At 45.2% G+C, this 20,563-nt stretch overlaps 2 protein-coding genes across 7 annotated transcripts; both read left to right on the top strand.

Annotated features, from left to right (window-relative positions):
* Nucleotides 1–817: 817 nt before the first annotated feature.
* Nucleotides 818–19,947, top strand: CCL15 (C-C motif chemokine ligand 15). 6 transcript variants are annotated; one of them, XR_004439503.1, is made up of 6 exons: nt 818–1,466; nt 3,935–3,991; nt 4,468–4,579; nt 4,999–5,138; nt 19,149–19,262; nt 19,714–19,947. XR_004439503.1 is itself a non-coding variant. In XM_033220077.1 (4 exons), the coding sequence occupies exons 1-4, from the start codon at nt 1,391–1,393 to the stop codon at nt 5,081–5,083; spliced, it is 330 nt and encodes a 109-aa protein (XP_033075968.1). In that variant the 5' UTR covers nt 818–1,390; the 3' UTR covers nt 5,084–5,232. The 6 variants fall into 6 exon arrangements, 1 of the variants encoding a protein (XP_033075968.1); XR_004439530.1 differs by lacking the exon at nt 19,149–19,262 and adding an exon at nt 16,890–17,023; XR_004439516.1 differs by lacking the exon at nt 19,149–19,262.
* On the top strand, nt 16,945–19,947 carry CCL14 (C-C motif chemokine ligand 14). Its single transcript, XM_033220404.1, has 3 exons — nt 16,945–17,027; nt 19,149–19,262; nt 19,714–19,947. Exons 1-3 carry the CDS (start codon nt 16,945–16,947, stop codon nt 19,799–19,801), a joined length of 285 nt encoding a protein of 94 aa, XP_033076295.1. The 3' UTR covers nt 19,802–19,947.
* Nucleotides 19,948–20,563: the final 616 nt, after the last annotated feature.

Raw genomic sequence — 20,563 nt, 5'->3', positions numbered from 1 at the left:
CTAATATTGAGACTTTCCAGTTCTCCATTTTGGTGGCCAGCTTGACTGGTTCTTACCTTTGAAGTCCCTTTGTTTGGGAGGCCAAGGCAGGTGGATCACCTGAGGTCAGGAGTTCGAGACCAGCCTGACTAACATGGTGAACAATCCTCGTCTCTACTAAAAATACAAAATTAGCCAAGCGTGGTGGCACATGCCTATAATTCCAGCTACTTGGGAGGCTGAGGCAGGAGAATTGCTTGAACCCGGAAGGCAGAGTTTGCAGTGAGCAAGATTGCACCACTGCACTCCAGCCTGGGCAACAAGAGCAAAACTCCATCTCAAAAAAAAAAATTCCCTTTGTTATAGTAGGTAGTTATTCAGACATGAGCAGGGCAGGAGAGCCCCCTGCCCCACCAGGAATGTCAAACAACCATCAGGTGATGGTCAGGCAGTTGTTACACTGTCTCTCTAAAATAGTAATTGGTCAAAGCCAGCACCAGCAAAGGCAGTCTCCCTATAGACAGAAATATCTGAAACTGGTGATCAACAGTTTCCCGATAAGATCTCAGGGGTCGGGCAAGTAGGCTCAAGTATGTGCACTAAGAGGCAAAATGGCAGAGTTCAACTGGTATGTGATCTAGGAACACTTGACTGGTCAAGAAGGAATGCTTCAAGTGAGCATGTGTACAGCTCCAGTAAACACACTGTGCATGCAGCCCCTCCCACGTGCTGGCAGACCACTGCACATGCGGAATGCCAGCAAAAACAACAACAAAAAAAAACGCAATCCAAAGGTCAAACCAGGCACTTGAATCTCTCAAATCACCTGCTTGGCACTTTTCCAAGTGTTCTTTACTTTCATTCCTGCTCTAAATCTTGTCTCGGTCTCTCACTCTGCCTTATGCCCCCCAGTTGGATTCTTTCTTCTGAGGGGGCAAGAATTGAGGCTGCTGCAGACTGATATGGATTCGCCACTGCTAACACCTCCTGGTTGGGACTACAGGAATAGAACTAGAAATGGAAAAAGGATAGCATTCACCACATCTCAATCCTGAATCCAAGAGTCTAAGATAGTTCCCCACTCCTATCCCAGGCTCAGAGGATTAGATGAATCTCCTGGAAGGAAGACTCTTCCTTGAAACATTTCTATCTATTGGGATAGTTCGGGAAATCCACAGGGACAGTTCAAGTCACCTTTGTCCTCTACTTTCTGTTGCATTCTCAGCCTTGTTCTCTTTTCAGAAACTGCTTGGTAACTATTATATAGCTAAAGAAGAGCATTCTGACCTCTGCCCTGGGACTTCCTGGATCCTCCCCTTCTTGTAAATACAAGGGCAGAGCTGGCATCCCAGGGAGCCAGGAAGCCGTGAGCCCAGGAGTCCTCGGCCAGCCCTGCCTGCCCTCCAGGAGGATGAAGGTCTCCGTGGCTGTCCTCTCCTGCCTCATGCTTGTTGCTGCCCTTGGATCCCAGGCCCAGGTTACAAATGGTGAGTCCAGTGAACTTTCTCCCAGCCGACCAGGTCCGTGGTAACTCAGGCTCTGGGACAGAGACACATTGTGACTCCTCTCCAGCCCAGGCATGGTTGTGGAACTTATTTAAAAACCACCAGCAGAGTGTAGACCTGGCTCTGTCTGCAGCCTTTGGACCTTTGGAGGGGGAAATGTATACACGTGACTGGTCCCATTTGGGGCCAATTATTTCCCTTTTCACAGCAAAAATTATCTGATTCTTTCTCTTAGCTGATATTTTAGCTAGAACAAAAGAACTGTAATTAAATTGTAAATTTGTAAAAAGAATCATAGAAGTTTACAGTGCTAGAACTGCTATCTACCATCTGGTGTAAAATTGTGATTTGGGAGAGGAAAAGGAACCAGCTAGGTAAGTGACTCACCCATGATCACTGTCTCATTTGTTCCTGTGGAATCTTAATTTGTGGCAGTGAATGTCAACACAAAGAGGCCAATGACATTGAAAAAAGAATGTATTATTTACATTTCCCAAGAGAAGGAGGTACACAGTGCCACACAGGGCCCCAAGGGAAGCATCCAGGGCAGGAGTCACAATCAGGAGAGAAGGGATGACCTATGCCAGAACCTTTATTGGGGTTTCCAGGGGGAAAGCAAGGCAGCCCAGAGCATACGGTTTAGGGCTAGGTAGTCTGAATAAGCCTTTCAGGCTTTGGGATATAGGGATAGTCTCTAGTTGTCTAGTACTCATCCTTACTATGACTTAGAACAGTGGAAATACTGGCTTGGTGTGTGAGAGTTAGGAAAGGAGGTGGCTGGGCACATGGGCTCAGGATTTGTTGATTTGTATATGAAAGGTCTAAACCCTTTGCTATCTCTATGAATTGGTTAGCCCTGCAATGGGCAGTCTCTCCCGAGCTGTCAAGATTTTTTTTTCTTTTTTTTTGAGACAGGGTTTCGCTCTGCCTCCCAGGATGGAGTACAGTGGTGAGATCTCGGATCACTGCAACCTCCGCCTCCCGGGTTCGGTTGATTATCCTTCCTTAGCCTATGGAGTCGTTGGGATTAAGGCACGCGCCACCAAGCCCGGCTGATTTTTGTATTTTTTTAGTAGAGACGGGGTTTTGCCTTGTTGGCCAGACTAGTCTTGAACTCCCGGCCTCAGGTGATCTTCCCAGCTCGGCCTCCCAAAGTGTTGGGATTACAGGTGTGAGCCATCGTGCCTGACCACTGTAAAGATTTTTTTTTTTCTTTTTTTTTTTTGAGACAGAGTCTCGCTCTGTCGCCCAGGCTGAAGTGCAGTGGCGCCATCTCAGCTCACTGCAAGCTCCGCCTCCCGTTTTCACGCCGTTCTCCTTCCTCAGCCTCCCGAGTAGCTGGGACTACAGGCGCCCGCCACCTCGCCCAGCTAATTTTTTGTATTTTTAGTAGAGACAGGGTTTCACCATGTTAGCCAGGATGGTCTCAATCTCCTGACCTTGTGATCCGCCCACCTTGGCCTCCCAAAGTTCTGGGATTACAGGCTTGAGCCACCGTGCCTGGCCGCATTTTTCTATTTAGCATAATACAGGTATGCCATCCCTTATCAAAATCCTATCAGGCTAGATGTATTTTGGAATACAGAATTTCTCTGGTTTTCAAAAGGTAATACAAGCTAGGCATGGTGGCTCACCTATAATCCCAGCACTTCCGGAGGCTGAGCCAGGAAAATTGCTTGACCCCAGGAGTTCAAGACCAGCCTGGGCATCATAGCAAGACCTCATCACTACAAAAAGTTAAACTATTGGCTAGGAATTGTGGCTCACACCTGTAATCCCACCTTCTCAGGAGGCTGAGGCAAGAGGATCCCTTGAGCCCAGGACCTCGAGGCTGCAGTGAGTTATGATCATACCACTGTGCCCCAGCCTGGGTGACAGAACAAGACCCTGTTTCAATTAAAAAAAAAAAAAAAAAGTAATACATACCTAGATGGTACTTATCCTTGGTGGGGCCAAGGAAGACTGTTTCAATCAAACACAGCAATCTTTCTACAGCAAACACATGAATATTTCTGCTAACTGGGATGAATAAAGACCATAATAGACTCACTTCACTTAAGGGGATATTGTGCCACCATATGTGCTGATAAAACCTTTCAGTTTTCAGAGCCCTATAATAAAAAAAATTCCAGAAATGTGTAGAAAGACTTGTAGACTGTGTCACATCATGTAGACATTCCATTAACTGAACCGTGTTAGGTTCAGTTGCTTTTAGTATTTCAGAGTCAATACAAAGTTTTCATGTCTACATTTTGAAAATGTCCCTGAAAAGTCTCAGGGCCCTAAAGGAATAAATGGGCCAGGAGGCAGGCCTAGAACCCAGACAGGTGGTGGTGGTCCAGCTTCAGAGCCTTTCTGCCTCAGGAGGGGGATGAGCAATGGGGTGGGTGGAGATGCTGAAACCTACTGCTGCCGTCCAGTGATTTCCTTCCCGGTCCTGTTTCTTCCAGATGCAGAGACAGAGTTCATGTCAAAGCTTCCACTGAAAAATCCAGTAGTTCTGAGCCGTAAGTGATCAGATACAGCATATATTTAAAAGCAGCCGGCAGGTGCAGGTCTGCACTATGGAATCCATTGTCCCTGTTTACAGAACAGGAGGAGAATGAGAGGGCCTGAGGGTGGTAAACATCTCCAAGGAAGATCAAGATGGGCTAGGGGGACCCCCTCCATAAATGCCTTCTCTGTTCCCCTCTGGCTGCTCCAAGAGCCTGCTCCTTTGGAGAAGAAGGTGCTCTCTGACGCCTGCAAGTGTCTGCAAATGCCTTCCCCTTCTGGGGGAAATGTTCCTGGTCCTGCTGTGGCCCACCCTGTGCCTCAGACACACCGCACAACCCTGGGGAGGGTCTGAAGCAGGGAGATGCCAGCAAGTGCTGGCCACGGAGGAGGAAACATGTCTTCCGAGGCTTATGCCTTCTCATCCTCCACAGTGCTTTCGAGGAGAAAAATAAGATTGGCCCTCAAATGACCCTTTCTCTTGCTGCAGGCTTTCACCTTGCTACTGACTGCTGCATCTCCTACATCTCACAAAGCATCCCGTGTTCACTCATGAAAAGTTATTTTGAAACAAGCAGCGAGTGCTCCAAGCCGGGTGTCATGTAAGTGCCAAGCTCATCAACCATGTGTTGGGGAAGCAGCAGCCCACAGCGTCTTGCAGGGAGGACCCAATGGATGGGCGTCCATCGGGTTCCACCCTCTGGATCCTGCCAGGTATGGGGCAGCTGTGTCCTTACAAGGATCCTGCAGGGCATCAGGGATGAGACACTCCCAATGGAGAGGAGATAGGGAAGGAAGAAGAAAGCAGGCACAAGGCTGCCCAAGGACACTTCCATGAGTCATTAAGGAGTCCCACAGGCTGAGAGGGTCTCAAGAGGACACTGTCCCTGAGCTGCCATCAGCAGAGAAAGGAAAAACCAAGCTGTGTTGACTGGGAAATCTGAGGAGCAGGGAGGATGGGGCCCCCTGTCTCCCTCTGCTTGGGAGAAAGTTTGTAATATTTCTCTCCCTTGTTCCCCAGCTTCCTCACCAAGAAGGGGCGACAAGTCTGTGCCAAACCCAGTGGTCCGGGAGTTCAGAATTGCATGAAACAGCTGAAGCCCTAACCAATATAATAATAAAGAGACAAAAGAGGCCAGCCACCCACCTCCAACACCTCCTGTGAGTTTCTTGGCCTGAATTACTTTAAAAATATATATATTGTTGTGTCTGGTAATGAAAGTCATGCATCTAATAAAGAGTATTCAATTTTTAACTTTGCTTGAGTTTAAAGAGGAAATAAACTAATATAAAACTGAAGAAACTGCTAAGTCCCAACAGGATTAAATACAAATTCACTTTATATCTCATCTTCTCCTTTCTACTGAAATAACTAATCTTCAAAGGCTTGGTTACAATTTCAAGAAAGTTTCTTTTACTCCATCATTTGCCCAGTTCACACCATTTTCTAGTGTACTTAACATTTGATCCATTATAATCCCATAACAATTCTTATTTTTTCCCATGATTTCCTTTTGATATTTTTCTATTAACCAAAAGAGAAATACTTTTTGTTTCTTATCATCCCATATTTGCACTTGCATATTTACACCATCTGTTTCATGGTAACTACTTCATTCTTCGAGACAGTCTCCAAGGACCTTCTAACTTCCTATTCCAACTTGCAGAAATGCTTTCTAGACCTGCCAAAATAATAATAATAATAATATCATACTGGGATTTCTTCTCATTACACACCTGAGTTCATTCCAGCATGACAGGTAGCCCACAACTTCCTCTTCCTCTTCCTTCCTTCCTAAAATGGTTTATTTTTCATTTTGCTAGAATATCCTTGAACTGCCTTCTGCTTTAAAAGATGACAAAGGCAAACACTCTCCTTTGCTCCATAGGTGCCAGGGCAGGCATCCCCAACTCAGGTTTGGCCAATCTATGCTTCCTTCCAGAGATCTGAGCCTGGAACAAGTGTTGCAGAGAAGCAGAAAAAGAGAGGACTCCATCCAGGTGACACTGGTGGTGGCAACAGCTTTCAGATTCTGGAAGCAGCAGTGCCAGCACACGTACCCCATGACCAGTGCTGGAGGTCAGCAATGTTAACTGCAGTGCCCAGCAGCAGTGGCAGCATTCACACCAGTTGACTCTTGTGGCATGATTTTGGATGTGGCATTGGAGCTGGTCTCTCTAGGATTCTACCTCCGCCTCCCAAGTTCAAGCAATTCTCCTACCTCAGCCTCCCTAGTAGCTGGGATTATAGGCGCCCGCCACCACACCCGGCTAATTTCTGTATTTTTAGTAGAGACAGGGTTTCGCCATGTTGGCCAGGCTGGTCTTGAACTCCTAACCTCAGATGATCCACCCACCTTGGCCTCCCAAAGTACTGGGATTACAGGCATGAACCACTGCGCTCAGCCTTAACCTAGTTTCCAAGTCTTCCTGACACTACCCAAAATCTTTTCAGTAAAGTCCTTTTTGCTTAATCAACCAGAGTCAGTTTCTATTGCTTTCCAACAAGAAACTCCAACTGATATGAACAATAAACTTTCTGGGACTTTGAAGGTCTAAAAACTTTGTTCTTAATGTTTGAAAATGGTTCAACTGAATATGAAGGTTGATGTTGAAAATAATTTTCTCTCAGAACAATGTAGACATTCTTCAATTGTCTTCTAGCATCTCAGACAGGGCCAAAATTCCAAAGCCAGTTGATTTCTTATTCCTTAGTAAGAAAAAAAAAATTTTAGACCCTCTGGGAATTTTTAGAATTTTTTTCTTTTTCTATTTTCTTTATTTTTATAATTTCAACTTTTATTTTGGATTCAGGGGCTATATGTGCAGGTTTGTTGCCTGGGTATATTGCATGAAGTCTGGGGTACAATTAATCCCATCACCCAGGTACTGAGCACAGTATCCAATAGTTTTTCAACCCTTGCCCCCTTCCCTCCCTCCCTCCTCTAGTAGTCCCCAGTGTCTATTGTTGCCATCTTAATGTCCAAGTGTAACCAATGTTTAGCTCCCACTTGCAAGTGAAAACATGCAGCATTTGGTTTTCTGTTCCTGCATTAATTCAGTTAAGATAATGGCCTCCAACTTTATCCATGTTGCTCCAAAGGACATGATTTCATTCTTTTTATGGCTACCTAGGAAGTGTCTCATGGTGTATCTGTACCACATTTTTGTATCCAATCCACATTGATGGGTACTTAGGTTGATTCCATGTCTTTGCTACTGTGAATAGTGCTCTGATGAACATACGAGGGCATGTGTCTTTTTTTGTACAATTATTTATATTAATATATACCCAGTAATGGGATTGCTGGGTTGAATGGTAGTTTGGTTTTAAGTTATTTAAGAAATCACCAAACTGCTTTTCACAGTGGCTGAACTAATTTACATTCCCACCAACAGTGTATATCTGTTCCCTTTTTCTCTGCAGCCTCATCGACATGTTATTTTTTTGACTTTTTACTAATAGCTATTCTGACTGGTATGAGACAGTAACTCATTTTGGGTTTGATTTGCATTTCTCTGATGATTAGTGATGTTGAGCATTTTTTCATGTGTTTGTTGCCTGCGTATATGTCTTCTTTTGAGGAATGTATGTTCATGTCTTTTGCCCATTTTTTAGTGGAGTTATTTGTTTTTGGCTGTTCAATTGTTTAAGGCACTTATAGATTCTGGATATTAGACCTTTGTTGGACGCATAGTTTGCAAATATTTTTTCCCATTCTGTAAGTTTTCTGTTTACTCTGTTGATGAGTTTCTTTTGCTGTATACAAGCTCTTGAGTTTAATTGAGCACTTGTCAATTTTTGTTTTTATTGCAATTGCTTTTGGGGATTTAGTCATAATTTATTTGCCAAGGCCAATGTCCAGAATGGTGTTTCCTAGGTTTTCTTCTAAGATTCTTATAGTTCGAGGTCTTATATTTGAATTTTGAATCCATCTTGAGTTATTTTGTGTATAAGATGAAAAATAGGGATCTAGTTTCATTCTTATGCACATGGCTAGCCAGCTATCCCAGTACCATTTACTGAACAGGGAAATCCTTACCCCTTTGCTTATTTTTGTTGACTCTGTCAAAGATCAGATGACTGTAGGTGTGCATCTTTATTTCTGGATTTTCTATTCTGTTCTACTGGTCTATGAATCTGTTTTTGTACCAATACCATGCTGTTTTGTTTACTGTAGCCTCATAGTATACTTTGAAGTCTGGTAATATGATGCCTCTAGGTTTGCTCTTTTTGTTTAGGATTGATTTGGCTATTTGGGCTCTTTTTATTGGTTCCATATGAATTTTAGAATAGTTTTTCTAGTTCTATGAAAAATGACATTGGTGGTTTGAGAGAAACAGCATTGAATCTGGAGATTGCCTGGACAATATGGTCATTATAATGATATTGATTCTTCCAGTCCATGAGCATGGAATGTTTTTCCATTTGTTCATGTCATATATGATTTCTTTCAGCAGTGTTTTGTAATTTTCATTGTAGAGATCTTTCACCTCCTTGGTTACGTGTGTGTGTGTGTGTGTGTGTGTGTGCACGCATGGCTATTGTAAATGAGATTGCATTCTTGATTTGGCACTCAGTTTGAATGTTATTGGTATATAAAAATGCTACTGGTTTTTGCACATTGATTTTGTATCCTGAAGCTTTACTGAAGTTGTTTATCAGTTCCAGGAGCCTTTTGGCAGAGGCTTTAGAATTTTCTTATCATTGGTGAGGTTGTCAGCTTAATGTCTGGCAGACAGAGTAAGGGGATAGGGATGGGGGTAGGTTTTCTTGTCCTTGACCAGAAGTTATCCAGGGGACTGTCCAATTCTCTCTCTGGCCCACTGTCCTCTCCAAGAGGTTCCCACAGCAAATATCCCTTTTTATTTTGAGAACTGTGCTTGTAGCTTTATCCTGGAGCAAATGCCCTACCTGACTATCCTGAATGGGAACTAGCAAGGTCATGGCGTATTCACTGAACCCGAATGTCTTCTCCCAGTACCCACTGACTCTGATCGTCACATTATCCAGTATTCTGCTGGGAAAATCCTCTTTTGTCTATGATCTTCTCCTTCACCTATATGAGGATATGTGTTTTTTTCAGCCTCCTTGTGATCTGCCATCAAGCTGACTCATGTTCTTTTTTTTCTCTCTCTTTTTTTTTTTTTTTTGAGATGGAGTCTTGCTCTGTTGCCCAGGCTGAAGTGTAGTGGTGTGATCTCGGTTCACTGTAACCTCCACCTCTCAAGTTCAAGCAATTCTCCCACCTCAGCCTCCTGAGTAGCTGGGATTACAGGTGCCTGCCACCACACCCAGTTAATTTTTGTAGTTTTTATAGAGACAGGGTTTCACCATGTTGGCCAGGCTGGTCTCAAACTCCCGACCTCAAGTGATCTACATGCCTCGGCCTCCCAAAGCGCTGGGATTACAGGTGTGAGCCAACACGCCCGACCCCATGTTCTTTATATAGAGCAGAAATGTCTCACTTTATGGTAGACCAATGTCATCTTTTCTGACTCCTTACTGCTACTATGAATTCTATTTATTTTTATATTTCTTCTGTCATTTCTACAGGATTTACAGAGACGAAAAAGACAAACACAGATGCTCAGAGTTCTAGCTTACTTCGTTTGTTCGTTTTGTTTATTGAGACAGGGTCTTACTCTGTCACCCAGTCCGGAGTGCAGTGGCACAGTCTTGGCTCACTCACCTTTACTCAACCTCCTGGGTTCAATTGATTCTCCCAACTCAGCCCCTTGAGTAGCTGGGACTACAGGCGTGTGCTACCCCACACCCAGCTAATTTTGTTTATTTTTTGTAGAGACACAGTCTCACTTGTTGCCCAGGCTGGTCTTGAACTCCTGGGCTCAAGTAATCCTCCTGCCTCGGCCTCCCAAAGTGTTGGGATTACAGATGTGAGCCACCACATCTGGCCTCTGGCATACATTTTGATCCAGTTATGATCTTTTATGTTGCTCTCACTGCTCCACTGAATGCTGTTGAATTCAGAAGCTTTGAGTTGAAAGCAGTTCACTGGTACCTAAATATATGACTAGGGGATGGCAATTCAGAAGCTTCTGGATTCTCCATGGAGATTTTGTCTCAGAGTCTTAGAAAATTTAAATGGTCCTAGACTTAAGTAGGATTCATGTGGTTTCACTGGTTTCTCTCTGACAGGTCAAGTTTTTAGCTTAGAAGGATGAAATGAGGAGGGAGAGCATCTGGGCAGTGTGGATGCCAAAGGGTCACTTATGAAGGTGCTGGGTCATGACAATGGCAACTCAACAGAAATGAGGGATAAAAACCAAGACTTTCCTTTTTTCTCCTCTGTCACGCAGGCTGGAGTGCAGGGGCGCAATCTCGGCTCACTGCAACCTCCACCTCCTGGGTTCAAACGATTCTCCTGCCTCAGCCTCCTGAGTAGCTGGGATTACAGGGATCCACCCCCACGCCCAGCAGATTTTTGTATTTTTAGTAGAGACAGGGTTTTTCCATGCTGGCTGGGCTGGTCTCAAACTCCTGACCTCAAATGATCTGCCTGCCTCAGCCTCCCAAAGTTCTGGGATTATAGGCATGAGCCACCCACCAGACCCAGCCCAAGATTTTCCATTCTAACCAAGCATCTAGCCACTCACAGAAGGTCTTTGAGGTCTTGGAGGGGACAAAAAAAACATATTATGTGCAGGTTAATTGCATAATACACACTCTGCTCTCACAGTTCCTCAGAAATAGCATGTTCTTTTTTACTTCCTTGCTTTGTGTGGTACCCTCTGCCAGGCATGCCCTCCTCTCAACTCTGCCCGGCAAAACTCAACCCAAACTCAACGGCTTAGATTAGATGCTACCATAAAACCTTTCCCCTTCATCCCAGCCAGAAGGACCCACCTCCATTTCTCTGGAATCTTGAAGCATATTTATTGCCACTCAAAAAGATTATTATTAAGTGGTTACTTTAGGTTATGCATTATGCTAGGCATTAGGAAAACCATGAAAACCAAACAAAGTAGACTACTGCCCTTCAAGAAGATGTCAGTCCAGGGCTGGGCATGGTGGCTCACGCCTGTAATCCTAGCACTTTGGGAGGCCATGGTGGGCAGATCACCTGAGGTCAGGAGTTCAAGATCAGCCTGGCCGACATGGTGAAACCCCGTCTCTACTGAAAATACAAAAATTAACCAGGCATGGTGGTGCACAACTGTAATCCCGCTACTCGGGAGGCTGAGGCAGGAGACTTGCTTGAACCCGGAAGGCGGAGTTTGCAGTGAGCCGAGATCATGCCACTGCACTCCAATCTGGGTGACAGAGTGAAACTCTGTCCCAAAAAAAAAAAAAGTTTATAGAGAATACTGAAAATAAGAATAAGCATGATGCTTGGGTGCAAAAGTCATATCTAATTCATTGCTAAGTCTCCAAACTTTTATGCAACATTGGAGCAAAAAGAGGAGGATATTTATACTAGAGGCAACCAGCCTGGGACTCAAGTCTCCCCAGGCCCTAGTTGGACCGGCCAGGGACTGAAGAGACCAACATAATATTGAAACACAGCATTTAGAAAGCTGTGTGATAGATAGGGCTTCTGAAACTTTAGTATGCATAAAAGTCACCAGGAAGGCTTGTGAAAACACAGACCGTGGGCTCCCACCCACAGAAATCTGATTCAGTAGGACAGGGGTAGGACCAAAGAATCAGCATGTTTAACAAGTTTCCAGGTAACACTGATGCTACAGAATGCAGTGGAAATTTGAAGAGGACTTTGTAACTTCACCAGTGTTTGCAGTATTCTAAAAAGCACATATTTCTTTAGTAATCAAAAAATAAAAGAGTTGAAAAATGCATCTTCATTGTCTTTTCAAGGATGTGTAACAAAATGGGCCAGCTCTTCACTTGTGTTAATATTTGATTTGTTTTTATGATGAAGCTCATCAAAGCTGTTTAATTATAAAAGAAATCGAAAATTGGAAAAAGTTTTAAACATGGCTAGTCTGATCATCAATTTGGAATTTTTAAAGGTAAAAATCTAGAGCTGGGCTCAATGGCTCATGCCTATAATCCTAGTACTTTTGGAGGCCTAAGTGGGCAGGTCCCCTGAGGCCAGGAGTTTGAGACTAGCCTGGCCAACATGGCAAAAACCTCCTCTCTAGCAAAAATGCAAAAATAAGCCAGGTGTGGTGGTGTGCACTTGTAGTCCCAGTTACTTGGAAGGCTGAGGTGGAAGGATCACTTGAGCCCAGGAGGTCAAGGCTGCAGTGAGCCGAGATCACACCATTGTACTCCAGCCTGGAGTGACAGAGTGAGACCATGTCTCAGAAAAAAAAAAAAAAAAGAAAAAAAGAAAAAAAAAAAGGAAAAATATTGGAAATTGTACAAAATAGCTAGAAAAAAAAGTGCATAAAAGTCATTTTAAAAATCTAAATAGAGAGCTGGGCATGGTGGCTCATGCCTGTAATCCTAGCACTTTGGGAAGCCAGGAGTTCAAGACCAGCCTGGCCAATAAGGTGAAACCCCGTCTCTACTAAAATACAAAACTAGCCAGGTGTGGTGGCAGGTGCCTATAATCCCAACTACTCGGGAGGCTGAGGCAGAAGAATCACTTGAACATGGAAGGCGGAGGTTGTGGTGAGCCGAGATCACACCACTGCACTCCAGTCTGGGCAACAAAGCGAAACTCCATCTCAAAGAAAAAAAAAAATCTAAATAGAGCTTCACAGAAATCATCAAGACATAAAATAGGAAATAGAAATATCCATCTTTTTATTCTTTTTAGAACCAGAGACAAGATTTAAAAGTAATATAACTCATCCCCTCAACTGAGGGCTCAACCAGGGCCAGGGCAGAGAAGATGATGCACATGGTTGAGGCCAGTGGGACCAGAGGCCAGAATACAGCCAGTGTGGCCAGGAGACTTGTTACATACAGGGAACTCAGCAAATAAGTACATACATTGGAGTTAATGGCAGCAGGAGTCCCTATGGTTAGAGAAGGGAGGGAAACACAGAAACGGGAAAGACTGAAATCACTCTGTGGTGTTGACTTGGAATTGGACATAGTGGTATAAACTTTTGTTTATTCATGTAGCTAGAAAGAAGATAGAGAAATTACTAATAATAGGCTGGGCGCGGTGGTTCACACCTGTAATCCCAGCACTTTGGGAGGCCAAGGCTGGTAGATCACCTAAGGTCAGGAGTTCAAGACAAGCCTGACTAACATGGCGAAACCCTGTCTCTAAAAATACAAATATTACTCAGGTATGGTGACCTGCACCTGTAGTCCCGGCTACTCGGGAAGGTGAGGCAGGAGGATCACTTGAACCCCCGAGGCAGAGATTGCAGTGAGCCGAGATTGCACCACTTCACTCCTGGGAAACAGAGTGAGACTCCATCTCAAAAAAAAAAAAAAAAAGAAATTGCTAATAATATATGAAATAGATATACCTGAAATAGACATACATTTAAGTACATACTTATACATATATGCTTACATATATTTCCAAGTTCTAGCCACTGAAAGCCCAGACCTAAAAGTGATGCCATTCTCATAGCAATGAACACAACAAGCACTCAGATTTTGGTTTCTCAAAATCATTTTTTAGTAAAAGAAACTGAGACTCATGGAAGAAATGGCTAATTCCAGAGCTGGGCCAAGGAAAGTACAAAATTATTCTGGAACATCTATTTGTGCCAAAAAGTAAGAAAACAAGAGTAAAGAATAAACCCTAGAACTTTCTAGAAAGGGGAAACACCAGCTCACCACAAATGAAAGTTTCAGAAGAAACATATTTTTGGCCGGGCGCAGTGGCTCAAGCCTGTAATCCCAGCACTTTGGGAGTCCAAGGTAGGCAGATCACGAGGTCAGGAGATCGAGACCATCCTGGCTAACATGGTGAAACCCCGTCTCTACTAAAAATACAAAAAAATTAGCCAGGCGTGGTGGCAGGCGCCTGTAGTCCCAGCTACTCAGGAGGTTGAGGCAGGAGAATGGCGTGAACCTGGGAGGCGGAGCTTGCAGTGAGCCAAGATTGCGCCACTGCCCTCCAGCCTGGGCGACACAGCGAGATTCCGTCTCCAAAAAAAAAAAAAAGAAACATGTTTTTATATACCATTGTAGAATTCTATACACAATAAAAATATCAATCAAGTATGAGGGCTAAATAATGACCTCTTCAGACAAGCATGAACTCAGAAGGTTTATGTCCTACAGATCCTTCCTATACTATTCAGTTTTTTAAATCAATATATATATGTGTTGCTTTGAAAAACATTTTAAAAATATTTTTAAAATAGGCTCTTCATATTCAACAGGGGGCAACGGGAGGACATTTAAGGTCTCTAATTATGTTGCTACCAAATTTCATTCATCTGGTTGTATTGCAATTCTCCTTTACTTTTTTTTAGTCCCTCTTTGAGTTCTGAGACTTCTGGGATCACGGTCATCTTCATTCCCTCCCTCCAAGCCTAGCCCAGGACTTGGCATATGACACTGTGTCAAAGAAGTGATGTGATCACAAAACCTATTCCTTTTTCTTCCTGGGCATACAGCTGATGTATATTTTCCATCCCTTTGTCATTATGTTGGAGCCAGGTTACTTGATGCTGGCCATGGCATGTGGGTGAAAGTAATTTGTACCATTTTCAGAACTGATCCACAAAAATCTCCCAATCCTCCTCTGCCTCTCCCTTTTTGTATCAAGCTTGGAGGCCTTGTGCTGAAAACAGTGGCATCCAAGATAGAAACAGGCCTGGTTCCTGAATGAGTACATGGAAGATCTCAACACACACACCATCATCCCTCTACTGACCCACACTGGACTGTAACATGAGCAAGAAATAAACTTTTATTTAATTAGTCTGATGGATTGTTTATGATAGCAGTTGGCATATACAGACTAATGTAGGTAGGAACTCAATACTTGCTGGAAGAGTACAGGAACTTCCTGTAAGGCTCCTAGAAATAACACGGCAGGTTAGCTAGTCTCCACAAAAACAAGAAGTAAACATTATTTCTTTCCGACTCACTCTTCCCATAAACAACTTGCTTCCTGAGATTGTTCCTAATAACAACTGTTATCATTTAACTTGAAGGGTTTACATAATGTTGTTATTGATGATAAGAAATATAGAAAATTTCTGGCCAGGTGCGGTGGCTCAAGCCTGTAATCCCCGCACTTTGGGAGGCTGAGACGGGTGGATCACGAGGTCAGGAGATCGAGACCATCCTGGCTAAGACGGTGAAACCCCGTCTCTACTAAAAAAAATCAAAAATCTAGCCGGGCGAGGTGGCGGGCGCCTGTAGTCCCAGCTACTCGGGAGGCTGAGGCAGGAGAATGGCGTAAACCTGGGAGGCGGAGCTTGCAGTGAGCTGAGATCCGGCCACTGCACTCCAGCCTGGGCGACAGAGCGAGACTCCGTCTCAAAAAAAAAAAAAAATATATATAGAAAATATCTAATCAATGACTGTCTCCACAACTAACCATGAGATTTCAGCCATTTCCTATAAGATGCACATACGTAGACCTGGCTTAATTTGTTTATTCATCCTTCTTTTAAAATATATATTCATAAAGCACCTGGTATACACTAGATTCTGTGTGAATGGGCAAAGGTAAACAATAGATATTCTCCACCCTGATGATTCAGATAAGGAGAGGAGATTAAATAGCCATCTAACCACATCAACAAGCAGAATGGGGGATGTGCCCCCAAGAACAGCATGGTGAGGGCACTAAGTTGAAAGCCTGCAGAGATGAGATTTGTCCTGCATCCAAATCGCTGTGTGAACATGAGCAAGTCACTGGCCCTTTTTGATTCCCACCTTCCATTCAGTAAAAGTCCAGTTTAGACGAATCAAATGGCAAATATAGAGCATGCAAGCTGCACTGCAACAGAAACTGCACGTCGGTCACAGCAATCTTCCCAATGTGCCTGGACATGGCCTCAGAATCATTTCCAGCACAGAGCTCCAGTGCCATTCCCCCACTAATCAACGAAATCTACTAGCTATCCCTGAATTAGACATTTCCTAAGGTTCCCACCAAGCTTCTCTGTAGCGAAAGTCAGAGAAACCAGGAGAAGGTCCCAAAGAGATCCACTATCTGATCTCAGAAAGGACTAAGACTAAAGGCTTTATAGAGAACCCATAAACTTTTGCAGAGCTCCGTTGGGAGTCTCATGTTTCTTTATGGCATAATGGATAAAAATACAGACTTGGAAGCCAAACCACCTGAGTCTGAACCCCAGTTCCATTTACCAATTGTCAAAAGCTTGGGCTTTGATTCTGAACCGGTTTCCTCAACTGCTATTCTAAAGGTTAAATAGGCGAATATTCATAAAGCGTCTGGGACAGTGGCTTGTGTGTATAGCAACTGTTACGTAAATGAATTATCTACCGAGCACCACAGCACTTCCGCATCCCATGGTGTGGTGACCAGGGTGGAGATGAGACTAAGAACTGCAGGTTCTGCTTATGAGTTTAAGTTAGGATTTCCCAGTCTTGACCAATGAGACCGGACTCGGAGGAGTCCAGGACTCATTCCACTACCCCTAAACACCCTCTAGTCTCTAGATGAACAGATCCTGAGTCTCCAGGTCCCACGTGGCCTGTTCTAAGGCCTGAGATGCAATTAGATATGGGACACATCCAGCCTAGAGATCTTTTGCTAAGTTGGAGACAGTGCCCCCAGCCCTGTGCTCATGTTCATGCCTAGGGAAAGGCTTACATCAAAAGAGTTGAACTTCTTCCCACTGGGGATAGAAGACCATTTCCTCCCTTAAACCTGGGCTCTCCCTGCTTCCTTCACACCACTGTCAACAAATATACAGGATATGACACCTCTGAGGCATCACTGCTTTCCTACTTCCCTTCCAAATCTCAGCTCCCTTACTTTAAAAACTATTTGGCCTCAATGATCATTTCTCAACAATTCCTCACTGCAGGAGCCTCAGAAGCCCCCACCAAGCCAGCTCTCCTCCTGCAACAGCTTCCCACAGCATGAAGGTCTCCTTGGTTGCCATTTCCTTCTTCCTGCTCATCACCATCGCCCTAGGGACCAAGACTGAATCCTCCTCTCGTGAGTGCAATGCCTTGTCTTCCTTCCAACCTAGTCCCTGCAAGGAAATAAGCAGGAGTGAGGTTGGGCTCAGGGGGAGACCAGGAAAAGAGACTCGAAAAGGAGGGCTGGTATCTTCTTGAAATTGTGTGTATAGCAACCATTATATAAATGAATTATCTACTGAGTACCACAGTACTTCACTCCATGGTGTGGTGAGCAGGATGGAGATGAGACTTAGGACTGTAGGTTCTGCTTAAGAGTTTAAGTTAGGATCTCCCAGCCTTGACCAATGAGACCCGACTTGGGAGACTCCAGGCCTCATTCCACTACCCCAAATGCCCTCTAGTCTCCAGATAAACAGATCCTGAATCTCCAGGCCTCATGTGGCCTTGATCTCTTATCACTGCCCCCCAGGACCAGTCCCCCCTTGCCCTCAAGGACATGGAATGAGGCCAGCCTGCCTCTCCCTCAATTTCTCTGTCTTTGCCACTAAGCAAGAGTGGCCCACCCCATGTGGGGGATATTTCCTCAGGGAGATTAGGAGCAGTGTCTTGAGCCTCTCAAGGGCATTTTTCTATTGGCCTCCTGAGGTTTGGGCCCAGCTGCTTCCAGCGTCACCTATGCCCAGTGAGTGCAGCATTGCTTGGGTATGGGCTGGGGGGAAACACGACAGTGCGGGGTCCCTCCTAGGCCCCCTTTTCTCAGCTGATTTCTTAGAATAAGCTGCCTTTAGAGACAACCAAAACTATTTATCACTCTTCCATTTTACCTACTCTTCTTTTCAGAAACTGGGGGGAAACAGAAGGTTGTTAAAATACAGCTAAAGTTGGTGGGTATGTGCACAGTGTGACTTGCCCGCTCCGATGTCATTTTTCAGCTCAGAGGAACAAGGTGGGAGAGTATAGGAGCTCTGAGTGGGTCTCAGGAAACAGGGGCCCCTTAGGCCGTTCTTTGGATAGTGAGGATGCTGCCTGGAATGGAGCTGGAAAACAGGACCAGCCCTTTCCACCCAGGCATCTGGCCACCCTCAGTGACCTCTGAGGCCATTGCGATGCACACCCAAGTTTCCATTCAGCAGGGTCACATAACATGCACACACCTGATTTCTCCACTCCATAACCACAACATGCGCCTGTTTGTACAGGGCTCTTGGCCTGCAATGTCCTTCCTGCTACCTCTATAATTCAAGCTTGGGGTGACTGCTGTCACCTCCTTGCTTCTACTATAAGAGCCATGAAACTTCTCAATCAGAAAATAGATGAAAAATCACCTAATCCGGTGATTTTTAAAACTTTTTAGACCACAAAACCTTTTCTTCAAGCAAAATCTTCCACAGAGGCCCAATATGTAAAACAAACAAACAAACAAAAAAATGGGTTGAGTAGGGCACAAGACACCACTCTTAAATGCACCGGGACCTCCACAATAGTCCCTGAGGCCTCCAGAGCTCCAGGGAGCTCAGTGTAAAAACCACTGATCCATTCCAAGGGCCTCATTTACAGAGGAGGGAACGGGGAAAAGTAAAATGGCCACAGTACAAAGGAAGCACAGGCAAGGTTAGGTTAGGATTTGGGTGTCCTAACTCTGTGGCCATTGTCCTTGGGGCTTGCTGTGGGCATCCTGCTCTCTCTGCAGGTTGTTGGTTGAGTGGAGACATGGGCAGGGTGGAGCATTAGGAGGGGTGGGTCTGAATTCCCAAATGACATGTCTCCAAATCCATATTGGGATTTCTTCCAAATATTCCTCCTATTGGAGCACCTTTCCCAAACAAGGCATGAAGGCTGCACGATATTGGCCAAGTCCCTAGCCTTCTCTGCCAGTCGGCCCCCAGAGATGGTGTGAGAAGATCTGAGTGTGCTGTGCTGCTCTTCAATCCTGGAGTTGAAAGTCATCTGCCAGTCTTTCCAAGAGGGATTGAAGAAAAGGAGGGAGGGTGATTACTGATGAGGGAGGAGGAAAAGAGGAGCCCGGGAGTACTACGGAGAAGGAGAAGAGAAGATGAGGAAAGCCTACTCCCCCCTCCAAGTTCTGCCGGGCTGTCTCCTCCTTCCTTCCCTCCTCCATGCCCTAGGCTTGTAGGATCAGCCAATGGTATGGCCTTTAACAAAGGACCCCTCCTCAGCATCCGATGCTGTCTCCTCAGGGGGACCTCACCACCGTCAGAGTGCTGCCTTACCTACACTACCCACAAGATCCCACGTCAGCGGATTATGGATTATTATGAGACCAACAGCCAGTGTTCCAAGCCCGGAATTGTGTAGGTGGCACACACACATCACACTGTGAGGAGAGGAAGCCAGCAGGGCCTCCTCGAGGGAGGCAGGGAGTGGTCATGGAATGGGGACCCCCAGTGTACCTCCCAGGTGTGACTGCACGGGGAGACACAGCTGAGGGGCAACCTGGGTGCTTTCTGGCTGGAGCCTGCAGGAGCCATGGGGAAGCTGACCCTATGGATGGGGGAAGGTGACGGAAAAGGGAGAAGAAGGCAAGAGGGCACTTCCTCGGGGGGACACAGAGACTAGATGGGTCTAGGGGTCCTAGGGACCGAAGAGCATGTCTTAGAGAGGAGACAGGCTCTAAGCGGCCTCTACCGAAGAAAGGAGAAGCAGTCTAGGTCAGGTGGGGAATTTAGGAGGCAGGGAGGATGGGCTCTCTCTTCCGGCCACTGGGCCCCTCGGTTTGTGATCCTTCTCCCTCTTGCTCCACAGCTTCATCACCAAAAGGGGCCATTCCATCTGCACCAACCCCAGGGACAAGTGGGTCCAGGACTATATCAAGCACATGGAGGAGAACTGAGTGACCCAGAGAGGGTGGAGAAGGCACAGCTCAGAGACCTAAACAGAAGATGCCAAAGCCCCCTTCCTCCACCCACTCCTAACTCTCAGCCCCAGCCACCCTCTGGGAGCTTCCCTGCCTTGAATTAAAGACCACTTATGCCCTTCCCTGGCCTCATTCCTTTCTACTGGATTTACTCATTGGTCACACACTGAGGATACCAGGGAGTCCAGCCGGGTGTGGCACCCTCGGCATCAAGCCTCGCTCTGCAGAAGTTTTGCTGGAGCCTGGTACAAAAAAATAGGTCAAGCCTGCAATGCAGGTAGTGAGAAGCAGAAAGTGAGAAAGAAAAGCAGTGTAAAGACTGTCTCCTCCTCAACAACAACAATACCAGACCCCGTTTTCTTAATGCTTTCTATACTGCAAGCACTCTGCTAGGCAGTCTGTATGCATTATCTTATTTAAGCTTCATGACAAGTGTAAAAGCTAAGAATCATCATTTGATTTTATAGGTAACACTTCATAAAGGGCTCTCTATAGCAGTCAAACTCCATAGTCCTTTTTTCTGTGCTGTTTCCAAGGTCTTTTTTCACTGCTGTCTGGAATAGAAATGATTCATGAAGACATTTTACCTAATCTCTCCCCTTCGCTTACATACACCAGATTATACTATATTGTTTTACTAACAGCCTTCAAGGTGGAAAAGGGTCCGGAGGCACCTGAAGAGAGAGGAGGCTGTGGGGCAGGTCCAGCCAGAGCCCAGGCCAGAGGGGCTGAAGCTGG

The sequence above is a fragment of the Trachypithecus francoisi genome, unplaced genomic scaffold (genome assembly GCF_009764315.1).
Source record: "Trachypithecus francoisi isolate TF-2019V2 unplaced genomic scaffold, Tfra_2.0 Contig00057_ERROPOS647011+, whole genome shotgun sequence".
NCBI lineage: Eukaryota > Metazoa > Chordata > Mammalia > Primates > Cercopithecidae > Trachypithecus > Trachypithecus francoisi.
Note: the sequence above shows the minus strand (reverse complement) of the source record. Positions and strands in the feature narration are given on the sequence as shown.

Excerpts from the sequence above, each read along its gene's own strand:
- CCL15 (XM_033220077.1), top strand. The coding sequence starts at position 1,391 with ATGAAGGTCTCCGTGGCTGTCCTCTCCTGCCTCATGCTTGTTGCTGCC. Across the intron at positions 1,467-3,934 it reads CCAGGCCCAGGTTACAAATG|ATGCAGAGACAGAGTTCATG; the intron begins GTGAGTCCAGTG and ends TGTTTCTTCCAG. Across the intron at positions 3,992-4,467 it reads AAATCCAGTAGTTCTGAGCC|GCTTTCACCTTGCTACTGAC; the intron begins GTAAGTGATCAG and ends CTCTTGCTGCAG.
- CCL14 (XM_033220404.1), top strand. The coding sequence starts at position 16,945 with ATGAAGGTCTCCTTGGTTGCCATTTCCTTCTTCCTGCTCATCACCATC. Across the intron at positions 17,028-19,148 it reads ACTGAATCCTCCTCTCGTGA|GGGGACCTCACCACCGTCAG; the intron begins GTGCAATGCCTT and ends CTGTCTCCTCAG. Across the intron at positions 19,263-19,713 it reads TGTTCCAAGCCCGGAATTGT|CTTCATCACCAAAAGGGGCC; the intron begins GTAGGTGGCACA and ends CTTGCTCCACAG.